The sequence below is a fragment of the Lepeophtheirus salmonis genome, chromosome 7, assembly GCF_016086655.4.
Source record: "Lepeophtheirus salmonis chromosome 7, UVic_Lsal_1.4, whole genome shotgun sequence".
NCBI classification, from domain to species: domain Eukaryota; kingdom Metazoa; phylum Arthropoda; class Copepoda; order Siphonostomatoida; family Caligidae; genus Lepeophtheirus; species Lepeophtheirus salmonis.
Genome location: NC_052137.2, coordinates 26,337,575 through 26,360,143, shown reverse-complemented (window position 1 = coordinate 26,360,143; position 22,569 = coordinate 26,337,575). Strand labels below are relative to the sequence as shown.

Genomic DNA, 22,569 nt, shown 5'->3' with positions numbered 1-22,569 from the left:
TGGTTAAGATTTTAAAAAGGGCTATTCACTAACCGGTTGGGCAATTTTTTTTTTTAATTTTTTTTTTTTTGGAAGTTTAAGTTTTACTGTATACATGCAAGTTTTTTCTTTACATTTTTCAACCATAGGTATATTGCGTTTGTTGAAATATAATGGAAATACCCGGTGTTCAAATGTGTAGATAATTTTAGAGTCTTGGTTCTCATGAAAATTGAAAATTCCCTTTTGAAAGTCAGGAAAAGGGGAGGAACAGATGCTATTTTAGATGGGTGCGGAAATTAGTGGCAGTTCGGCTTACCTGTTCTAGGTAGCGTGTGTTTTTAAATCTTAATTAGTTATTTTAAAAAAATGATATCTCAAATACAATTAATTATTATAAAATAATATATCATATATATCAATACAAATAAATTATATAAATTTATATAATTTATAATAAAATGTAATATATACAAGAACACACATTGGCTTCAGTTTCGAAACTCCCCGTAGAGTATTTATATTAAGGTAACGATATAACAGGTATATGTAAAAGTATACATAAATATCATCATCCCTATACTATACCTATATTTAAAAAAAAATTATATCTTGTTCATTGTTTCCTAGTTTGGAAAAGATAAATTTATTGTGAAAAAGTTCCTGAAATATATCACTCTTTCATAATTCTTCATACAGGGGGAGGAGGCATGGACATAAATTTGTAGAAAATATGACCTCTCGATATACTAAAAAAGAAACCCAAAATCCACATGGCAATCTTTTTAATGATATTTTTGCTTAGCTTCCATGGTATTTCTTTATTATAGGAGAGAACACCTACCTATGATATGAAAGAACTAAAAAAAAAATCTTACTCCATGTCCTGCAGGGACACCAGGAAAAGTTACCCTGATGTCGGTCCTCAATTATAATCCGAGTCAAACAAGCGATTATACCTCCCAAAATAATCTTTTAAAACATCCTTTATTCTTCAAAATTTAGAACTTTAGAAGGAATAACCATTTTAGTAGATTAAATAATCTTTCCAAATAATTTTAAGAATTTTTCCCCAAACTGAATATTTACTTCCATTTTTTTCGATAATAAAAATTTGCAGAGTTCAGCAAAAGACATTAAACCTTTTTATCTGTAAAAAATAAACTAATTATCAAAAATGGTTAATGTTGTCACGATACATTGTGTACATGTGTACCAACATAATTAAAAATACATTTTAGGATCCAATTTGGAATAACAAAATAACAGTTTCTGTTTATCACAAGAGTATTCACAGTGATTTATATAACATGCCCTTCCGTTATGTAAAAATAAAAGAAAACAAAAATAAATGTTATAATCGTGACATTTAACAATTTTTGAGATGAGAACAACTTCCTTATCATGAAATTTTATTAAATCAGCTACAAGCAGCTGTGAGATAAAGGAAATAAAGTATAAACTCAAAGCTAACCTAGTACTTTAGCAGCTGTAATTTCTCCGATTTTGACCCTCAATTCTACATGAATCTACAAGAACTTACACTTATATTCCTGTGCAAACCTTCATTGTTACTCTTCGTCTTTTATAACTACCCGTTTCAGTTATTACTTTATACTTAGATGTTTCCTTCCCGATAATTAAATAATGCCTATAGCATCCTAGGAAAATAAAAAAAAACCTTTTCAGGTTGTCAAATAGCTGTAGCCTGCTTTCTAGAACATATTTTTGTAATTACTACCTGAAAAGATTTTATTTATTCACCCAAGTGGTTATAACTATTGTTTTTTTAAAGTTCACTTTTTATTTCACTATATAAATACAAATTAAAATCTATAAGTTAAATACGTTAGTATATACACGAATAAATAGTTAATAAAATGTGACAAAAATTCATAAAGTTGTACATATATATATATATAATTAAGAGTAAAAAAACACAAGACAAACAATTTATTAATTATCCTTTATTATATCCATTTTCAATTTGATCGCATGGCCAGATAATGTCCGATAGGTCAAAGGATTTTGTTTAGATGAAAGGGCCTGTCACAATTATGAAGAACACCTCCTATCTTAAGGTTTTAGATTAGATGTGTTGTTTTCCATTTATTCTTGAAGAGATAACAATAAGTATAAATAATCACTAGTAAATGAAAAACTAAAAGTAACAGTGATGATTGTGGTGGAGTTGTAAGTCTAAGTCTTTGTTGAAATCTGATTAGAATTGAAGCCACATTGATATATTTCCTGCCCACATCATTGCTATATACGGAGTGGAGTTGGAGTTTATTGCCTTCATCTTATAGCTTCTCTCAGCTGATTTAATTAATCGTCTTGACAGCTACGCTGCTTTTCTTCAAAATATTCTTCAGATTATTCATGTTAATTTCCATTCTTTTTCTTATATACCGGCGTTTCATATTATTTGAATACATGGCTCTGGATATACAGCTTCTAAAGGGTCCTGTCAATACGCAAAAAATTAAAGGTATGCATAGTAAAAAGGGGTGCGCTCAAATACATAGACGAAATGAAAAACATATATGAGAGAAATTATAACAGAGAGTAAGTTTTTTTAACTTGTATACTATGTAGATACAAACACAAAAGAAGCTCCCTTTAGTACGAAGCGCTTCTCTAACATTAAAAAAAAAATAGACGATATCTTTAACCTTTTTCATATATAGAAAGCAACATACATACATACATTCAAGTAATAGTCAAAAAAGAAAAAAATGTAAAAAGCTCCCTATATTTTATTCAACACCAGTTGCTTATCATTCTTGTCAGCACAAAGAAGTAAACAAGCTCTTATCAAAAATTTAAAAAAAGTTTTTCCAATTTGGAATTAAAGTTATTTTTCCTGAATAATTTTTTATTATTATATCAGCCTTTTATAGTGCTTACTAGCTATCTGTCAACTAGTTCTTCTTGCAATATGAGGTAAGATTTATGTCAAGTGTCATTACATGCATAAAAATAACTGCATTTGAGTCATATAACATTTTTAATTTGCGGCTCGTCAACACAGAAAAAAGGTTGAATTATTTTTCTCCAAATTGACTATACATTACATACATTATTTTCTTTCACAAATTATCCTCAATTTCTATTAACAAACTATTCATATTAAACCATTTCAGGAAAATTGTACTTAAAGTAACCATAATTGATTATCATCAATAATGAATAAAAATAAATAGATCTTACTTGAAAGGCCATATCAGAGCCAATATAAGTATGGTACGGCAAATAAAGGTTTAAAGCAGTAGTCAACAGTCTTGAGTATCTCAACAAATTCCTTAAGTTTGAATATAAAACATATAAATGACAAAATATGTAAATGAAATATTGAACTGACAGTATACCTGAAGGGATTTTTTCTATTTTTTTAATATATTAAATCTAAAGATTGTTTTTATGTTTACATACTAAATATATCTTTTTATTTGTCATTGCTAGTCTTTTGCGTAAATATATTAAAATTACTACAAATTTGTTATATTTCTGTACTTGATCATGAGTCCTTAAAGCTGCATTTTGCTTTTTATGAGGGTCGCAAAAATATTTTTCCTTTTGGTCAGTCATGAAACAGTTTGTTTTTATTCAACTAACAAAGTGATATTGAATTAAATTTTAAGAGAAATATGCATTGAAGAAAAAACTCTTACATATTATAAATAAAAAATGACTTATTTTCAATTAAAGTATTTTAGTTCTATGTTTATTGGCGAATAAGTAATACACAAAAAGGGGAATAAATGAGGCATCATTCATTAAAATAATTATTTGTAATGAATCAACATTTTTGGTAATAGAATAAATTCAACTATAAAGTTCAACAATACTTTTTTTTTCTCTTTTGTAATGCAACACATTATTCTACCTCAAAGAATGTATTATGCTTTATGAAATAAACTTTGATAAATTATTATACAAACAATTATGAAGTACTGTTTTTCATATAATTATTTTGCAAACTTAATATGTATGTATTACATCAAATAAATTTTATATAAGATGAAAATTATCCATCAAAACTTTATTGAAAAATAAATTATTTATTATTTATCTAATCATAGACTTGCATAATAATGTATTTTTAGTTCCTAAAATTACTATAAAACCAAACACATTACAATGCACAAAAGTAAAGGATTAAAAATTTAAAATTGCTTTTTTTTCTGTCAATTTTTTTTCTGTAAAAATATTACATGTTTCGATGTAATACTGCGATTGTAATTTAAATTATCTTTTTAACCAGTGTATTATTTTACTCTATACTCTTCTATTTGTGTAATATTACACTTTTTAAAGCGATCAATAAGTTTATATTTCAATACTTAACTTAATATGAACTCTAACCAAAAATATCTTTTAATATAATTCATGTCCATTTTAAACTACTTTAATTGAAGATATAATATATTTCAATCGTTTTCATCGATTAAAATATATAACTGCTAAAAATAAAATTTCTAATAGTACTACATAACTTTCTCCCATAAATAATGAAGACTCTTTTGGGGAAACTGGGTGGACCATTAAAATCTGAACGCTTACTAATTCGATAATTAATGAAGGCTGACTACTATAAATTAATTCGTATTTCGATATATTAAAGCATAAACAATTACTAAGATCAAAGAACAAACCTTTCCTCTCTTGCTAAGTACAAGTCGAGAAAATTACAATTGAACATGGCCAACGAATTTTCATGTGCGCACTCCAAGCAGTTAGACGTCTTTAGGACCATCGTCTACGCCGTCAGCAAGTCAGAAACGTTGGAAAGGAAGAAATACTCTGTCAAAAAAGCCAAGTTGGACCTGGAGGAGTTACAAAAATAGCCCATACTAATCCCCTCAGTTCATGTGGGCCCATACAAGAAATCTCGTGGTGTCACAACATACTTTTCAGATAACTATCAAAAGAGTGTGTGCTTTGTTAGGGTGGAGAGGCCACTTTTGACACCACCAATGAAAGAACCCCATCTCCTCTTTTGCAAAACTCTTTTCAATGAGTCTTTGAGTTCTTTTGAACACTTTTATGACACTTTTGGCCACCCTATAGCCCTGATGCCAACTCTCTTGACTACACCTCTTGGATGCATGTCGAGGGGAAGACATACAGTGTCTTTCTTCCAAACACAGTGACCTTCAAATCTACTATCAGCGACCACTGGAACACTATGACTGACGACTACATCAGCAGTAGTTGTCAGGACTTCAGCCGCCTGGAAGCTATCATTGCCGCTAAGGTCAGCTACATTAATGAGCGAGAGAGCTCCGAGACTATTGATAGTATTAATTTTGATAAATTTATATTTCTTAATTAATAAATTATATTTTGTTGAAGTTTAATATTCAAAGTGTTCAAATTTTAATGGACAACTCTGTATCTTCAAAGTTACTGTAATTAAGTCATCAGTAAGATTTAGTAAATGTTTATATATATACAAACTAAAACAATGTCTAAAAATATATATCTAAAATAATATGTACACAACTTAATAAAGTTGAAATGTGTTAAATACATTAAATATTTGGTGAATATTAAACAAATAAGAAAAAATATGTATAGAAATAGAATATATTAATATGAGGAAATTTAAAATCTCATATTTTCAGTATTAGTATAACAATTTTTTCTCATTTCTTTTTACAAAAAAGGTTTCTTTTGTCACATATATTGAAAGAAATATAAGATTTAAATTCTCATATCCTTTGCCCTTAAAAATAGTTCTCAAATACTTAAAAAGAAGATTTTGTATCCAATTATAGATATCTATGTACAAATAAATTGATTTTCGTTCCATTTCAGAATCATAATCCATCATAAAAAAACTTGAAACGATATGAGTGAGAACAATCAAAATCGGATCAAAGATTTGGTCAATGAAGAGACAATTCAGTTAAAAAATGGGGATAATAAATTAGGAAATAGGAAGACAATGGAGGTTGACACAAATAAGCGTCCTACTTTCAATGAAAATGGACGCCATGTTGTTAATAATGAATTTAAAGGAAATCGGGGTATTCATGCTAAAAAAAGCATCGTTTCAGAGTCAAGGTAAGTTTATTATAACATTATGTTTAATGCAATTAAATTGTTTAACTATATTCAAATTGTCTTTTATTTCGAAAAAGTTTTAATATAGCACTTCTATATCTAGTTGTAGAAAAAAAATTGTATATATATAAACATTAGTTATAATGCAAAAAAAAAAAAAAAAAATTGTATTTTCTTCATTAAAAGAAAAACTAAGATATTTTTTTTTGCTTTAAAAGTGTAAAATGCAATTGTTAATGTTTTTTTCTCATTTCATTTAAAGAGACTCATCATCAAAGAAAATAAAGTTTCATTGAAAAGTTGATACTTGATACAGATCTTCATTTCATTTTTACTTATAGATGCAAATCAATTGATTTCCATGTATTCGGAAAAATATGTAAAAATACCTATTCTTTTGTAGCTATGACACTATCTTTACCTTATCGAAATTTCCGTATGGGATGGCCAAGAAAAATAACTCAACTTGAGTTGAATTGAAGTATATTAAAATACATTTTGTGAAGAGAGCACTTAAAGAAAAAGTCTTCCAAGGCTTACCCTCTACTCAGAGGAAAGAGATTTGAAGACCTTACGACCATTTAACAACTATAAAATGTTGAAAACTAAGCTTTTAAATACTGATCACATGCATTACCAAAATAATATGAGATCAATTATAAAAATATTAAATCTGTGGTAGGGAACACTAAGCAAAACATTTTTCTTATGAATTGATTAATTAAGAAAAAGTAACAAATGCAACGTCAATTTTTGTCTATATATAAAATAATTGTTAAAGTAGATCATTTGCATACAAGTAAAATGTTCTAAAATAATCTAAATCCTATTTTTACAAATAAGATTTATTATAATTGTTTACTTTTATTTCATAAGTAAATTTATATCTCAAAGTGTAACTGAAATAAAGGAGTTTGTATTTTGTCTCAGAGGTTTTGTATGCACAATGTAAACCTACACATTTACAAATGAATAACTACATTTATGATTCTTGTACACATAATATGTGTATAGACAGTTTGTTTATGTAAGTATTGCATATTACTATCTTCAAACCTCATCTTTAATGGGTTTTCAAATGTGACTTGTTTGTAGAAGTGATAATATCACGATAAATTAAATTTTTGAAGCACGAAAATTACCAATGTGCATTTTCTCTCTATTTGATTTATTCTAAAAGAGATCTTGACAGAAAAAATGACGGCTTTCAGCAAAATAAAGTGCTAGTTGTTGTATTAATGAGGTAACGCTGTGTTATACATACATTCATTGGTCTATCATTACTTTTTTGTTTTTCTTTGGTCATACGTAAATGGCTAGTCTTCATCCATGGTTGAGCTCAGTTAATTTTTCCTTCGCTTTTTGACATAGTTTTCACGATCCCTATATTGTATTGTTAATGCATATTTTTTTTATAGAATCTGTGATGTTGGTATTTCTATGTAGTGATGTAAATAATGTAATATTTGTTTGTTTTGGAATTGGTAATCAGAAGAATGAATTTTCTTTTCCTTAGCAGTTGTCATTATCAATTAATTCCGGAGTAGTAAACTTCTTTTCCTAAATAGATTCAACTATTGTCAAAATATGATTGAACATTCGTGTCTAATCATAAAAGACGGAGCGAGTGTAACCCTAAGACCTTTTTTCAGAGTTATTATTTCAATTTATTTATGGAGTCATAGTCGGGGGGATCGATATCAGAGTAATTCTTGCCAATGTCCATGTTTATATCAATTTCTTCTTCCTCCTTTGTCACAGATGATTGTAGTTGATATGCCCAACACATTCTTCAAATTATCAGGGTTACCATGGAGATTATCAGTTTCTTTTTTAAATGTCAATTATACACATGATTTTCATTACCATCCATAAGGCACATTGATATTACTAGGTAATCAACAAAATATTTAAGTTACTTATTTAATCATGGTAGTACTCGGTGTATTAACTATAAATGTGTAATTAGTATATGCTATATTCTAAATATAGATCTTCAAATTAAAAAAAAATTGTAACCTTTTTGTTAATTTGTTTGGTAGATTATCATAAAAAAATATTAACAAATTTATATTTAAATTATGAATATTTGAAGTCATATTTTAAAGTTAAAATCGTAATCAATATAGGTTTTATTGTATGTTGTGCTTGTCATATTTCTGTATTATTTAGAACGTCGTTACTTTTATTTTATTTCGCAACCTTTCCTCTGCATATAAATAGAAAAAAGGCCCGAAATCAATTTTAATTTCAGTGTTTAAAAAGTAAAATTTTTGTAGAATTATTTACTTTTTATTATGTAGTCATTTGTATTTCTCAATCTGGTTTTTTTCCTTTCGAAAAGGCTAAAAGCTAAATTGTCGTTAAGCAATTATAAATACTAACTGTTAGATTACTATTAGTAACTTAAATAATAGGAGTATTATTACCTTAGAGTTAATCATAGGAACATAATAGATGGGTTAACAACATACATAAATACCACAAGGCCGGATCTTCACTACATCTATCAATATTATCATTCTGCCCAACTCTTTTACTACACTTTATTTAATATTAGAGATATTTAGAGCATGCCAATAGAATATTTGAGTTCTGTTATAAGAATGGTTCCAGAGTCCGAAAAATTGGATGTGAGTAGAAAAATTTGGATTATTAATGCAATGACTCACAAAAATATTTCATATATGGAGTTGAAAAGAATAAAAAAAAATTGGCAAGCCTTTTAAAGAAACAAAATAGGTCTTTATTTTTAAAAAGGTATTCTTAGAATTAGAAAGTTATATCACTTTCTAAAAAAATGTTACTTATAAAAATATTGACTCTTCTAAAATAAAAAGTATCCCAAAAAGATGATCTTTTCTATAAAAAAAGTTCATTCCATAGATATCACCAAAATGTTTGCGCAGTGACACTGGACAAAAAAAAAACTCTTTAGAATTACTTATTATATCTAATTTATATATTTAATATTTATTATCAGAATTAAATTTTAGTCAAACTTTAATGATAAAATAGACCAATCATTATTTATTTTAAAGTGAAAATATAAGCATATTTTAGAAAATTAAAACTGTTTCATTTCACTTATTTTCAAAAAAAAAAAAAAAAAAAAAAAAAAATTAAATTAGAAAGAAAAATATATATTTTAAAGTTGTCGTAATTTCAATTTGCATCAATTGACTATAATAAGTAATAATTACTGCATAAAAGACAAGAATAGCACAGAGGAAAAATTAGCAGCTTCCCTATTTTTGCCTTTCATAATTTTACCTCTTGACAATTTTGCTGCGTGAAATATTTTTATCTTTTAACATTAGACGAGTTCGAACTTTACCTTTAATTGTTACTTTTGTATTTCAGCTATAATGGAGGTGCATAAAACACGTCTTAAAAAGCGGAAGCGGCTTTTTCTAGTTAATAAGCTGAACTGGACTTTTCATTTTCCAGACCTGTTGTCATTATAATATAATTCTTGAAGACATAACATTTGAGTATGAAATAATAACTAGTACGTATGCTCATAAAAAAAGAAGAGTGTTTGCTCGTGAGTTATAAGTGTAATTCCTTGTTGGACTTTCAGTCAAATTGAGGTTGTAAAGGCGGGCTACCACATCTATTGTGCGTGTATACCTAAGTATATGGATATATATACATAGTCATGAAAATCTGCTTTATTTTTTAGTTGGCCAATTTTTTAGAATTTTTTTTTAATGTTCCTCTAATTGGTTAGATGGAGTTGCACTGAATATGAATTACTCCATCTAACCTAGAAATCTTTTGGTGAAATCCATATATATATATATGTATATTTCTTTCTCTAGGAATCACCGGGATGCGATTAAAGGAACAATAAATATATGAAATTGGCAATTTGAATTGCATTTTCTTTTCTTTAACAGTTGTCATTATCATTTAATTTTTGAGTAGTGAACATCCTTACCAATATATATTCAAAAACTTTTATAATCATTCGCGTGTGCTCATAAATGACCGAGTTTAACATTAAGGATGTGTTGCGGAGTTATAATTATAAGTCCTTGTTTGACTCATTGGGGCCCGACATTCGAGTAATTCTAGCAAATTTCCTTGTTTATATCCTTTTCTCCTTCCTCCCTTGTCACAGCTGACTGTAGCTGATCTAAGGAAACGTTATGAATGTTAAAGATGCCCATTCTACACTGGATTTTCATCACTATATATATATACAAAATGAAACGTGTACTCGTATAACATATGTGGTAACCTGCCTTATTTCTTTGCCAGATATGGAGTAGGATTTGTTTTTCTTTCCTTCGTCTTTTAGATGCTGACAGGTACTACATGTTCCTCCATCGAAAATGTAACACTTTTTAACAAATATAAAAATCATTATATTTCAAATAATATCATCAAATTTAGAAAAATTAATTCAAAAATCAATTAAGGGACACCTTATTTACATTCTCAATCAGCTGCCATTTGTCTTAATGACTAGTTCCAGCTTGGTGTCACATCAGTTCTTTAGAAAGCTTGGCTCTAGCTTGGCTCAAGTTGTGATGATGGTGATCTTCAGTTGTCTCTTTGTTGTTCTGAAATCGGCCCCTGGGAGATACCCAAAAAAACCCAATTCAAGGGGAAAACAGTTGGAGATGTGTGAGACCAAGAGTGTTACTTTCCAAGCTTGTTGAGGAGGGATTTTACACCGGTTCACTTGCTATATTCAATCCAAGGGCTTCAAACATTAACGAGAAGGTAGCTTAAATGTTTATGTCTTGCTTAATTAAGCACCACACGGTGAGTTGTCAAATTCTCGAGCAAGGCCATTGACGGTTATCTTGTCTCTTCTACATTCAATGGTGCCTTTAACTGTGAGTTGTCAAATTCACGAGCAAGGCCATTGACGGTTATTTTGTCTCTTCTACATTCAATGGTGCCTTTAACTGTTTCAATAATTTTTTTTTTTTTTTGCCCCTTTGTATTTAATGTGGACTTTGTGGAATATTTTGGTGTGCTTCTTTGGATCAGGTTGTACACCGTAGAGAGGTTACAGCACACTTCTTTAGAGATCCCTGATGGTTATTTTCTAAGTACAGATAGCTCTAAAATTGCAGCTCTCCGTTGCTCTATGTTTTTGTTTATGATGCTCTTATTTCTTTATTAACTTTGCTTACTATTTCCTTACAATTTCTCTAGATAATTGCTTAGAATAAGTTACAAAGATTAAACATTGAAATATAAACAAATAGGACAAAGACGCACAATTTAAAGATGTGTTGCATTTTAGAGAGAAGGGCCTGTATAGTTACATGCCATGACAGCTAAACTGTTTTTCTCGTAATTTTCTTTAAATTATCAGAGTTACCATTTCATTCTTGGGGTTCTTTTTTTTTGGTTTACCGGCAGGTAATAACGTCTACAACTCTAATATTAACATTATGCCATAAAACGAAAATTTAGTTATTAATTTTCCAGCATTCTACTTGTGTCAAACATATCATTTATATTTTTTTCTTCATATGACAGTAATATTCGTCTCCCATATACATAGAATACATTTGTGTGAATAATTTGCTACCTATATTTTTGAATGGATGTACCTTGAGGTTCATTGAATAAAGTGTAATTATATGTATGTACGTAAATGTGTATACCTAACTATTTAGAAATACCTTGAAAGCCTCTTTAATATAATAACTTTGAGTTGTGTTATATATACACAAAAGGCATACATATATCACAGTGCTTTTGTATTTCATTCATTTTTAGTTTTATTCACCAAAAAAGATATTTAATATTTCATTAATTTGTATTCAAACTAAAAAATATCAGGCCCATTGTTCTTTTCTTCAATTCTTTTAAGATTCATTCCTCTTCTCCGAATCAAGAAGTTGATACCTTTTTGATACAACTTTTACTTTCATAATTCATAATCCCTTCCCCCTTCAAATTATTATAAATTTTGTGTACAAGTTGCCATTTCCTTGTCTTCAAATCCCTTATTTAATCATTATATTGCTAATTCTATTGACTAACTATACACTGATAATATCATTTCTTTATGATCTATGAAAATTGCATGGTTATTATGAATTCACGAGGTATACATATAACTGCGTGTATTTAAACTTTATAATGTGCCACAGAATAATTTTATTTTAGTCATTTTTATTAAAATCGTAAAAGTTAGTTATACCATTAATAGATTGATTATCCTTGTGTATTTAATTGTTGTAACAATCTCAATCCAAATTGGTTGTAACTCCTACCTTTAAAATTATATATCTAATTTTTTGGTTGCAACATGTACTATTTGATTATACTAGTTGCAAATCGTAAAGGGATTGGAACCTCTACACAACACACATATATATATATAATACCTGTGGCATACAAAAATCCTTTATTATTTCCATAGATTACTTTAGTATTGTACATATCACGTTATATAAGTACAATCGGTTTAAATTCATGGCGTTAAAAAGATAAAATTTTGTACTAAAATAACTTATAATACAGTTTTGTGATTGTTTTGACTCAGTATTATTAATTGTACATCAAAAATGGACACCAGCAAAGAGAAAATACCTCATATTTTATAGTTTTTCTTCGAGCAAGGAGAAAACAAACCTGGGACGGTTGAAAATGTGAATAATGTTGATGGTTCAGATACTGTAACCGCCAATCCTGCACAATTTTGGTTTTGTCTATTCCGTTTCGATAATTTTGATGTCGTAGATGCACTATGCTCTGTAAAGCTAATTGTTGAAAATGTGGATTAAATAGTGTATATCGTCAAGTCCGACCGATATTTAGAACTGTTTTGATTGCCAAATAGAAAAACGTTAATGGGATAAAACATCCGTCAAAAATAATGGATTTATTTTTACTACATATTTATCAAACTATCTTAAGGCATTTAAAACACTCTCTCCCCTTCAAAGTCTAAAATGCATACTCTCTATTTTTTCTATTTCATATCAGCTACACAAATATGCTTTCCCCCCTTTAGAACAAGGATTGCAAGTTGTAATTCGGGCATAAACTTTCATTATAATTTGACTGTGGAAGAAATCTGGACATTTCATACTTAAACACAAATTCAAAAAAATTATTTATTTCTACCAACGGTGATAAACAAATCCTATGAAAGTCAACTTATATTAAGTCCTTATATGTAAAATATAAAAACTATCATTCTTAATAAAAGTGAACCATTTATTAAAAAAATATTAAATTTTTTAACATAACGTGACTGTGTAAAGAAAAAGAAAAAAACCAACATGAAAAAGTAAACCACGAATGAAAATAATATATATATAAATATACGAGTCACAAAAAAAAGAATAAACAAAAAATGGCTTGAGGTCAGCTTTACTTCCTCGGTAAAAGCAAAAATGTATTTTCTTGTCGATCTATAATATAAACTATGTTTAAAGATATCAATCTTTGGTTTTGGTAGGTACATGGTATTTTTAGTGGAGAACCTCGCTTTGTGGAAGAGATAGCCTTTATTTAGTTTCCAGAGAGGAGGAGAATTGTCACGAGCATTAATCATAATTTTAGTAAATAAAAGTTAATTTTAAACATTTCTCTCTTTCAAAGATTATATGATAATTAATTTATGGATACAGCCCCAATGCCTTTAGAGAAACCTCTTTTTTTACTTGTTGTCTTGTTGGATTATCATAACAATCAATGAAGTAAAATAAACTTAACATATAATTACAAAAAAACTAATAAATGAAATAGCCTTTTGTACACGTTAAGTACTTTTTTTTAAATACATTTCTAATAGAAATGCCCACCTTCTCTCTTTAATCAAGTCATCCTTAAAGTATAACCTCAAATCCGAACCTTCTACCCTTGTTTTAGAGAAAAAAAAAGATATTTGTTTAGCTGAGATAAAACAGAAAAATGGACGATATGCATTATTTTAAATTACTTTTCTTATTATGTTACAGCTTAATATATGTAAACTTTATAGGTATAACATATTGAATAATGATGATTATTATTTATGATAATTTTCCATCATAATATTTTTTATTCTATCAAAGCAAAGTCATTGGAAAATTTATATTATTTTTTTTTGTATTGATAACTATAAAAATACCCTATGTTGGAATATATGCATAAAGCAAGAAACAACTGATGATATAAAATTATCATTTCTTTCTTTTCTAGTTGTAATTTTTATAACAAATATATACATATATGTATTAAAAAAATATAAAAAACAGATGTTTAAAATATAAGTCCATAAATGAAAAATATTAAAAATAAATTATTTATTCATGAATATATTTTTTTAAATATTTTATGCAATTCTTAAAGACCTTATTATCAAGTAAAATGAATTTCAAATTTTCTTTGGTGGATACATTATGCATAAATATGACAAAAAAATAATTAAGGTCAAATTATAAACCATTTATTAAAAAAATTATATTGAGAGAGAAAAACCATATAGGTATGATAGGTATTTAATATAAAAATTGAAATTTAAACTATTTTCTAAGTTGAAATATTCGAGGTCATTTAAAACGTTCCCAGTTTGACACATGTTTGGGAACATTGTTGACAAACCCAAGTATCCTACAAACAGTACATATAAAAAATTTCATAAAAAGTGTGTAACAAATTTAAGGCATATATAGCTTACACGCCCTGCATATATTAAATAATATTATATTGAATCTATCTATGTGAATTTGTTTGTCAACGTCTTCCTCAGTTATTATTAAATTGCACTAGTATTAGGGAAGATTTTCAGGAAAATCCATTGAGATTCATACATTTGAATGGACCCAAATATTAATGATTTAGACATTATACCATCCCTCTTATTTGGTGGAATATCTGATCAAATATAATTAATCAATGTAGTTTACTAATAAATACAACTATGTACAACTTTCGGATTAATTAATAATTTCAAGATTAGTATTCAATTTTCTGAAGACTCCATCGGAAGACTCAATTCCTTTGGATTAATTTTATCTCTTTTCCCTCAAAATGTGAAAAAAAAACATTATACCCTAAAATTTTACATGTGTTTTTTTATTTTTTATTCGTTTTTTCGTATCAAATTTGGTTTTCGAGATTTCTTGTTATTTTTTTGTGGGCTTTTAGTTTTTATATATATTCGAGGCAAATTTTGAATATAAAAATATAAATAATCAAATGTAATCATCCTATCCTCCGAAATAAAAAATGAAAAATTACCTTATTAAAGGGTTTTATTTGAAAAGGAGTAGCACCTAAGTTTTTCAATTGTTTCTTCGTTACATAAACTTAGCGTAAATAGTTAAGGTTTCATTTATCAAAAAAATATTAAGTATTGAAAAGTATTATTCAACATCAATATTGATATTGAGTTTTTTTAAAGTAGAAATTTCGAGATATCCATTGCTTTATTTTTAAAATTATGTGAATTTGGATTTCATTGTATAAAAAATAAATAAGTAAATCAAATTATACTTTTGGTAAAAATGGATTTTTCTATTTATTATTAAATCAATAAATATTATAAATCCTAATTTTACACAATATAATATCTCAATTTCCCCAACATTATATTAAATAATTTTTGTAATATTTGCAAAATGAACCACTTAACGAGGTTATTTTTTTCCACCCTCATTATTCCCCATAACTTCTTTATTTTTGCAAGTACGCAAAAAATCTGGTATTTTTGTGTTTTTCTTTACAATGGAAATACATTATATAAACTGCTTTTTCTTTGGGGGGGGGGGGCAAAATTAGTGCATAATAGTTTTTTGTAGTTTTCTACAAAAATAAAAGATGTACTTCTCATCTACACAAATTTTTTATGCGTACCTTTATATTAGTATGTTATTTGAAGTTTGTTACACATTTTTTTTAAATTCGTAATAATTCTTTCATATAATATACAGTGGCTATATTATAATTCTCCCCAGCTGAAGGGGTCAAACCACTAAGAAGAAATAATATCGACTATTGTCAATATGATTTCCCACTCCGTCATTTGCCCGAGTAACGTTGGGTAACCCTTTGCCAGTATACCTTTATATGTATTTATATATCATAGAGCTTGATCACCAATCATTCTATGACTTTGGAGTACTAGGTCTATATACTGATAAAAACATAAGCAAGGTTAGTCATCTGAAAATCTTGTTTATCACTTCATAAGAACCTTTTTGTAACATAAGTTATATTCCTAGATAAAGATGAGATGTAATATTCACCCATTTATATATGTAAGTAGGTTTTGTTTTCATTTTCTTCTCCTCTTCTTTTTAACTTAGTATATCCTGTTCATTATTGGTCACAATGTATCATATGTTTATATGTTATAAAGGGGTGAATATATACTACAAACACTTTTTAACAGTATTTCGCTTGGCCGGTTCAATCTCGAATTATCGTTTGTCGAGTATTGTGGTATCAAAGGAAGAAATTCGCCCTTTTTTTTATTTTTACTGCCTGAAAGGGAAAAACGCATAGAAAGAAATTTTACGATGTATAATGCCCGATAATCTATAGGTTCATGTTGTATAAAAATGGTTCCAGCAATTTCTTTTTGCTCAATTCTTCCCTCTATTGTAAACAACTCGACTGTTTGAAGCTGTTGATCGAACAGAAGCGCCAGTATTGTTGAATAGGAGACAATAAAACATCATCAAGACAACACCAGGCTACACACATCCATGATAACTTGTGAGAAGCTCCAAAAGCTCGGATGGAAAGTTGATATGGATCCAACCTTCAGGTTGGACCTGGAACCCAGCTAGTCCCACCTGTTCTAGTCTACGGCCAAAACTCTTAGGGGTAAAAGTTTGGCCTCAATAGAGGCCTGTGGAAATTTGTTGTCCGAGTTATTTTGCCCACAGGAATAAAAACATTATGAAGTTGGATTCTTTTTGGCAACAAGTTATCTAACAGAACGGGGTATAGTTGGCTCAAATAGAATGATTGTAACACTTCTGATAAAGCATTGAAATAAAACAAAAATATAAGAAATTACTTTTTTCCTAAAAGAAAAAGAAATATTACTGACAACCGATAATATAATATCAAATAATACAAAGGAATAACACAATTTTGTAGATAACTATCTTATATGTATGTCTATTGTAGGTATATAGCGATATTTATAATAGCTACATAAATAATTATATGTGTAATATATGTTTTTACAAGCGACAACTTGTATGAGTCAAAAGTACAAGTTGTCATTTCTTTGACTATAAATGTTCTATTTAAAAAATGTCACTATGCACACATGTAACAGAAAATTTAAAAAAATAAGTAAAAGAGTAGCAACATTGAAAGTGAGCAAATGTTACTGGCAAATTAAGAAGCTTTCTAAATCATTATGCCCCTTATAAGGCATAGTTATACCTTAAAATAATTGATTGGCAACAAGTAAACACAAAACGACTCATCGTAGAACAATGGGGTTTATCCGCCAATTCATTATGCTTTAATTGACACACGCCCTTCTACCTCCTTCGACGAGTCACAAAAGAAAAGTCCAAGACTTACCCTGGAAATCCAAACTCCTTGAAGACTTTGTCCCATGCCTACAAAAATTGAAAAATTAAATTTTAAATATTACTACAAATTACCAACTATTAAATGATACTATCCTTTCATATTGATCTATTAAAACTATATGATTATTTTTATGTCATTCATGAACTGATAACATTTGAATTGGAAAATGTGATAGAGAGTACTGTTCTTTTAGTAATTTGTATTGAAATAACCAAAAATTACACTACGAATATGTCGATCATATATTCAATTACACTGAAGAAGTTGAAGTATATTGTGATGATTATTATTGGATATGACATCATACCCATTGACATTGAAATAGTAAATATTATTAAGATATTTTTATATATATGCAAGTACACCCTCATAAAAAATAGAATTACTCAAAAATACGAAGTCGAACCAAAATCCTTGGATATACATATTTTTAAAAAAATAAGACATATAACATTTTTCTATGATATACTCATTATATCATGTTAGTTCAAAATAATTTTAAATTGAAAATATGTGGCCCGTCAATTAAAAAAGAAGCTAACTATATTTTTCTCAATTTTGAAAATGATTAAATTTGTATTTTTATATGAATAATTGTAAATTGATAACAACAAATTACCCAGGGGAACAATTAGAGGGCAAAATTTTGAACAAATGAATTGAAAACAATAATCGAATTAATGTATAAGCACAGATTCCAAAACTGATCTCATTTTTTCTCTCGGTCATCCGAATTATGAATTATCTGAAAATATATTAATTTGGGACTATTATTATTATTCAGAGTAATTTTTACCCTACTTGTCCCCACCACCTAGCTGTATCCCCCCCTAATTAAAAGTAAGATTGATAAAACTTATGGAAAAGTTTTTTTTTTTTAATTATTATGATTAAAAAGTGTATTTATTGATTCTGTATCTTGTTATGAACTCGATATATTTCCATTTTTAGATGGAAAAATGTTAAAAAACGACATTTTTGTTTAGAACCTCATATTTTATTCATAATACATCGTGATAAGGAATATCATAGCTTATATTATAAATAAATATCCAATGTATAATTTAAAAAAAAAGAAGATTTATTTAAAAAAATATGCAGCTAAAGGATTTTTGTTTCATTTTTGTCGTGATTCCATATTTTTATTGGGGTGTTCTTGCACAAAATCAACATTATCATCATAATTCTTTTTTTTCGATTCCAATGCCAATTTCATAACGTCATTCCTCGTGAAAGGGAGATCGAGGTAATCGAGTTAATATATTTCTAACTTGGTCAACAATCTCAAGAGATGGTCGAATTTGGATTTCGATCTCCATAAGGGACGACAGAGGATAATTCATCATAAGAAAAACTAGCAGACCTCATAAAGGAGTGGAATGGACTCTTTCCGTAGGAATAATATATCCAGATTGAAACAATAAAGTTTTTGATACACAATGAGTACATCATTTTAATATTTCAAAATGGGATCATTTAAAAATACAAAATAGATTAAAACTCCTTGGAGATGCATATTTTCATAGAAATTTTTGCCTTGAATATTTTTCTATAAAATAAATTATAATATTTCTCATCACTACGTATTATGAATAGATTATAAGGGTCTAAAGAAGAGAGTCGTTTTCATCATTTTTAAGCCAAAAAATGGAAATATATTGAGTTTAGAACAAGATACATTATAAATAAGAACGCTTTTTAATCATAAAAAAATGTTTTTACATAAGTTTTATTATTCTTATTTTCAATTTGGGGATTTCTTTTAAGGGTAAAAAAAGACTCTGAACGATAATAGTTCCGAATTACTATTACTCCAGATATTTCAAAATTCAGATGGCTGCAAGCAAAACTGAGATTTTAAAATATAAATATTATCATTATGTGTTAAAGTTAAACTTGAAAAGTAAGAATATTAAAATTTTAAAAATAACGTAAAAGTTAAAAAAAAAAAAAAAAAATCTGGAATGTAAATCATATATACTTAAATATGTCACATAAAAAAGAATGAACTAAAAATTCCTTGAAGTCAGTCCTAGTGCTTTAACAAAAGCATTGTGGTATGTAATTCTAAAGACTAGCCCATAAATAATATAAACTAAGCTTTAAAATGTCTATGATTGGTTTTGAGAGATAGATCATGGTGTTGTGATCAGAGGGTCTCATTTGTAATTTTTCTGTTTATTATCCAAAAAATCGATACGAACTTAACTTGTAACTTTTCTAGGGACTTAATAAAATAGTTGTTGAAATGATTTGAGATCTCAGATCCCTCCATTAAGATCGGGAGATCAAAAAGTTTCACCATGAATGTAGGGTTACGTGTTTTGAAACTTATTTTAAGGTTTCCCAAGTTTTGATTAGCTATGAATCTATTTCTATTAATGTATTTTATATGCTTCTTAAATCTCAGATCACGAGAGATAAAAATATCTAAGACTGAGTTTTATACTGCAACCTTTAAATAAATAATAATACCTGATAGCCAACAATAAAGAATACTTTTGTGTTATCAAGGTAACCCTCTCATTAATATACTAAATACTAAAGAAAAGTAAAATTTGTGGCTTTGGAGTTTTTGTTGCTTCCGTAGATTGATAGACTTGCTTCAAATTTTAGGGATGCTATATGATACACAATAATTACAGCTATAATATATAACATTTATTTGATCTATGAGACTTATATTGGCCCGGATATGACCTTTTCAAATAATCCAAAACTACACGAAAGAAATTCTTGAGGCATTAAATTTGTTAATTACTACACAAACCATCTGAATGCTCCATTAACAGTGAGGAAAGTTCATGATGAAGAAAATTGTTTGTAATTGGATGCAAGGAGATTTATATAAAAGAAAGCTAATAGAAGATGATTTTTCTTTTAAACCTAAATTTCATATAGGTTTAATTCAATTAGTTAAGTATTTGCTATGTTGGTAAATGTATGTATGTAAAGAACAATTCCATAAAATGAAAAGACCTCACATTGAATTGAAAAAATTAAAACTAAAAGTAATTCCACCTGACTATTGATGAAAATCGTCCAAGTTTTTGGCATATTAAATAGAAAAAGCACACAAAAATCATCATATTAATCCTGACAATATGAAAATTGTTTTGTTCGAGGAGAGGAGCTTAGCTGTCATGACGTTTCATGAAATCAGCTACAATCAGCTTTGACAAAGTAGAAGGAAATAAACATGGAGATTGACACGAATTACTCCGATGTAGATTTTCAATTCAGCCTAAAGCAACGTGCTGTAGATTTATTTCGTATCGAATTTTGTCCTTCTGATTAGCAGGGATTGTCGGCATTTCCGACAGGTCAAAAGGTTGGAGTTGATTCGGATGGATCATCAATGTTCTCCAGGACTTTGCTCTGGATAGATAAGAGTTCCCCCAATGGAAACTTTATTTGAGAGTAAGACAGATCTCTATGACATACCTTAGACAAATCCCAAAAAGGGTGTTCTGACAACTTAAAGACAGTCTGGTTTATGGGGAAATAGCCGCCATCACTACCAGATTAGTATTAGTCTTTTTGGAGTGACATTATGAGAAAGGCCTTTCGGACCCACAGAGAAAGTTGCATTGCCTTAAAAGCTTCTATTGTCAGAGAATGTGCTCTCATAGATTCTGCCGAAATTGTCAGATCACGCAGAAGCTTCCTACGTCGTATTGAGATATTTGTGACCGGAAATGGTGAATAATTTGAATTTCGAATCTTTAATATTGGTTTTCTTTATAATTATGATCAGAAATTATTTAGGGCAAACCGGACTTTTTTTCTTATAGAGCCTGTATACAATAATTGTATTATAAGACTGGTTTATTGGGATTTCAACACTAATCAAAACTTTTTAATTTAGTGACCAAAGAATTGTTTTTAATTGTAGCATTGTAATCACATTAATTTTATGGTTTACAAACTACAAAGCTTAAATTGACGTGATGGAAATATAGGTATATGAAAAAAGTATACAAATAAAAAGTTTCATGACTTTTGTAATACAAAGTTTTATTATAAAAAGAGTATTTCTCTTTCTCGAGGCTTTGAAAGGAGGTTTTACTTATTCTACAAAATATTTTTGAAAGGAGTTTGTACTCGTGCATAAATATAAAAAGAATGTAGAAAACGTATTATTTTATGTACTTCTAACAGCAGTAAAAAGGAGATAAATACATGATAATTAGTGATGTGTAATATTTTGCTTGCTTGTTTAAAAAAAAAAAGTAAACTGAGGAATGACGTTTATTTCCTTAGGTGTTGTCATTATTATTTAACTCCTGAGTAGTGAACATAGTTTTCTATTTCTTTCGATAGTATTAATACCCTGACTGACTACAAAAAGTGTTTATAAAAGATGGAGAGTAACATTTTGGATTGTTTGCAGATTATAATATTAAGTCCTTTTCGGACTCAGAGTGGAAAAGAGGATTGACATCCGAATCATTTTTACCAATGTCTCTGCTTATTTCCTTCTTCCTTGCCATAGCTGAAAGTAACTGATATAATGAAACGTTATCCCTTGAACGGATCTCCCCCAAAAACATTCTTCCTATTGTCAGCGTTACAATGTTGATTTTCAGTTGTTTTTTTTAACATACCGAAAATTTACACGATTTTCATCATTAATGATAAATAACTTCATATTTCAGTTTTGGTCTGGCTCAATATCAATAGCAGATTAATAATATTTGCTATCCTTTTATATTTTTTTTAATAGACAATTTATCTAAAGGAGGATTTTTGAAAGACTGTGCCTGCTATTCTTCTGAAAGAAATATTTATTAATTCACTTTTTTTTACAAAATTTATATGAAAAGTCTTAGCCTCAGAACTTTAAAAGGGTATCATTTGTTTGGTTTTATTTATCCAACTAATGGTTGAGTAAAACTTTTGGTTTTGCTAGGGGATATAATCTACCGTAACTCATTATTAAGGCAAGAATTATACCAAAAAAGGTTTGGCATATATATGCTTTATGCATTG

The 22,569-nt window shown here is 28.2% G+C and overlaps 1 protein-coding gene across 1 annotated transcript in view; it reads left to right on the top strand.

The window, feature by feature from the left end:
• Positions 1 to 2,581: 2,581 nt before the first annotated feature.
• The window catches only part of LOC121122242 (adenylate cyclase type 2), a 221,979-nt gene continuing 201,991 nt past the window's right edge, over positions 2,582 to 22,569 (top strand). Inside the window, exons 1-2 of the mRNA XM_040717230.2 lie at positions 2,582 to 2,925; positions 5,803 to 6,051. Of these exons, the coding sequence (XP_040573164.1) occupies positions 5,837 to 6,051 (215 nt within the window). The 5' untranslated portion in view covers positions 2,582 to 2,925; positions 5,803 to 5,836. The remainder of the gene's footprint in view (positions 2,926 to 5,802; positions 6,052 to 22,569) is intronic.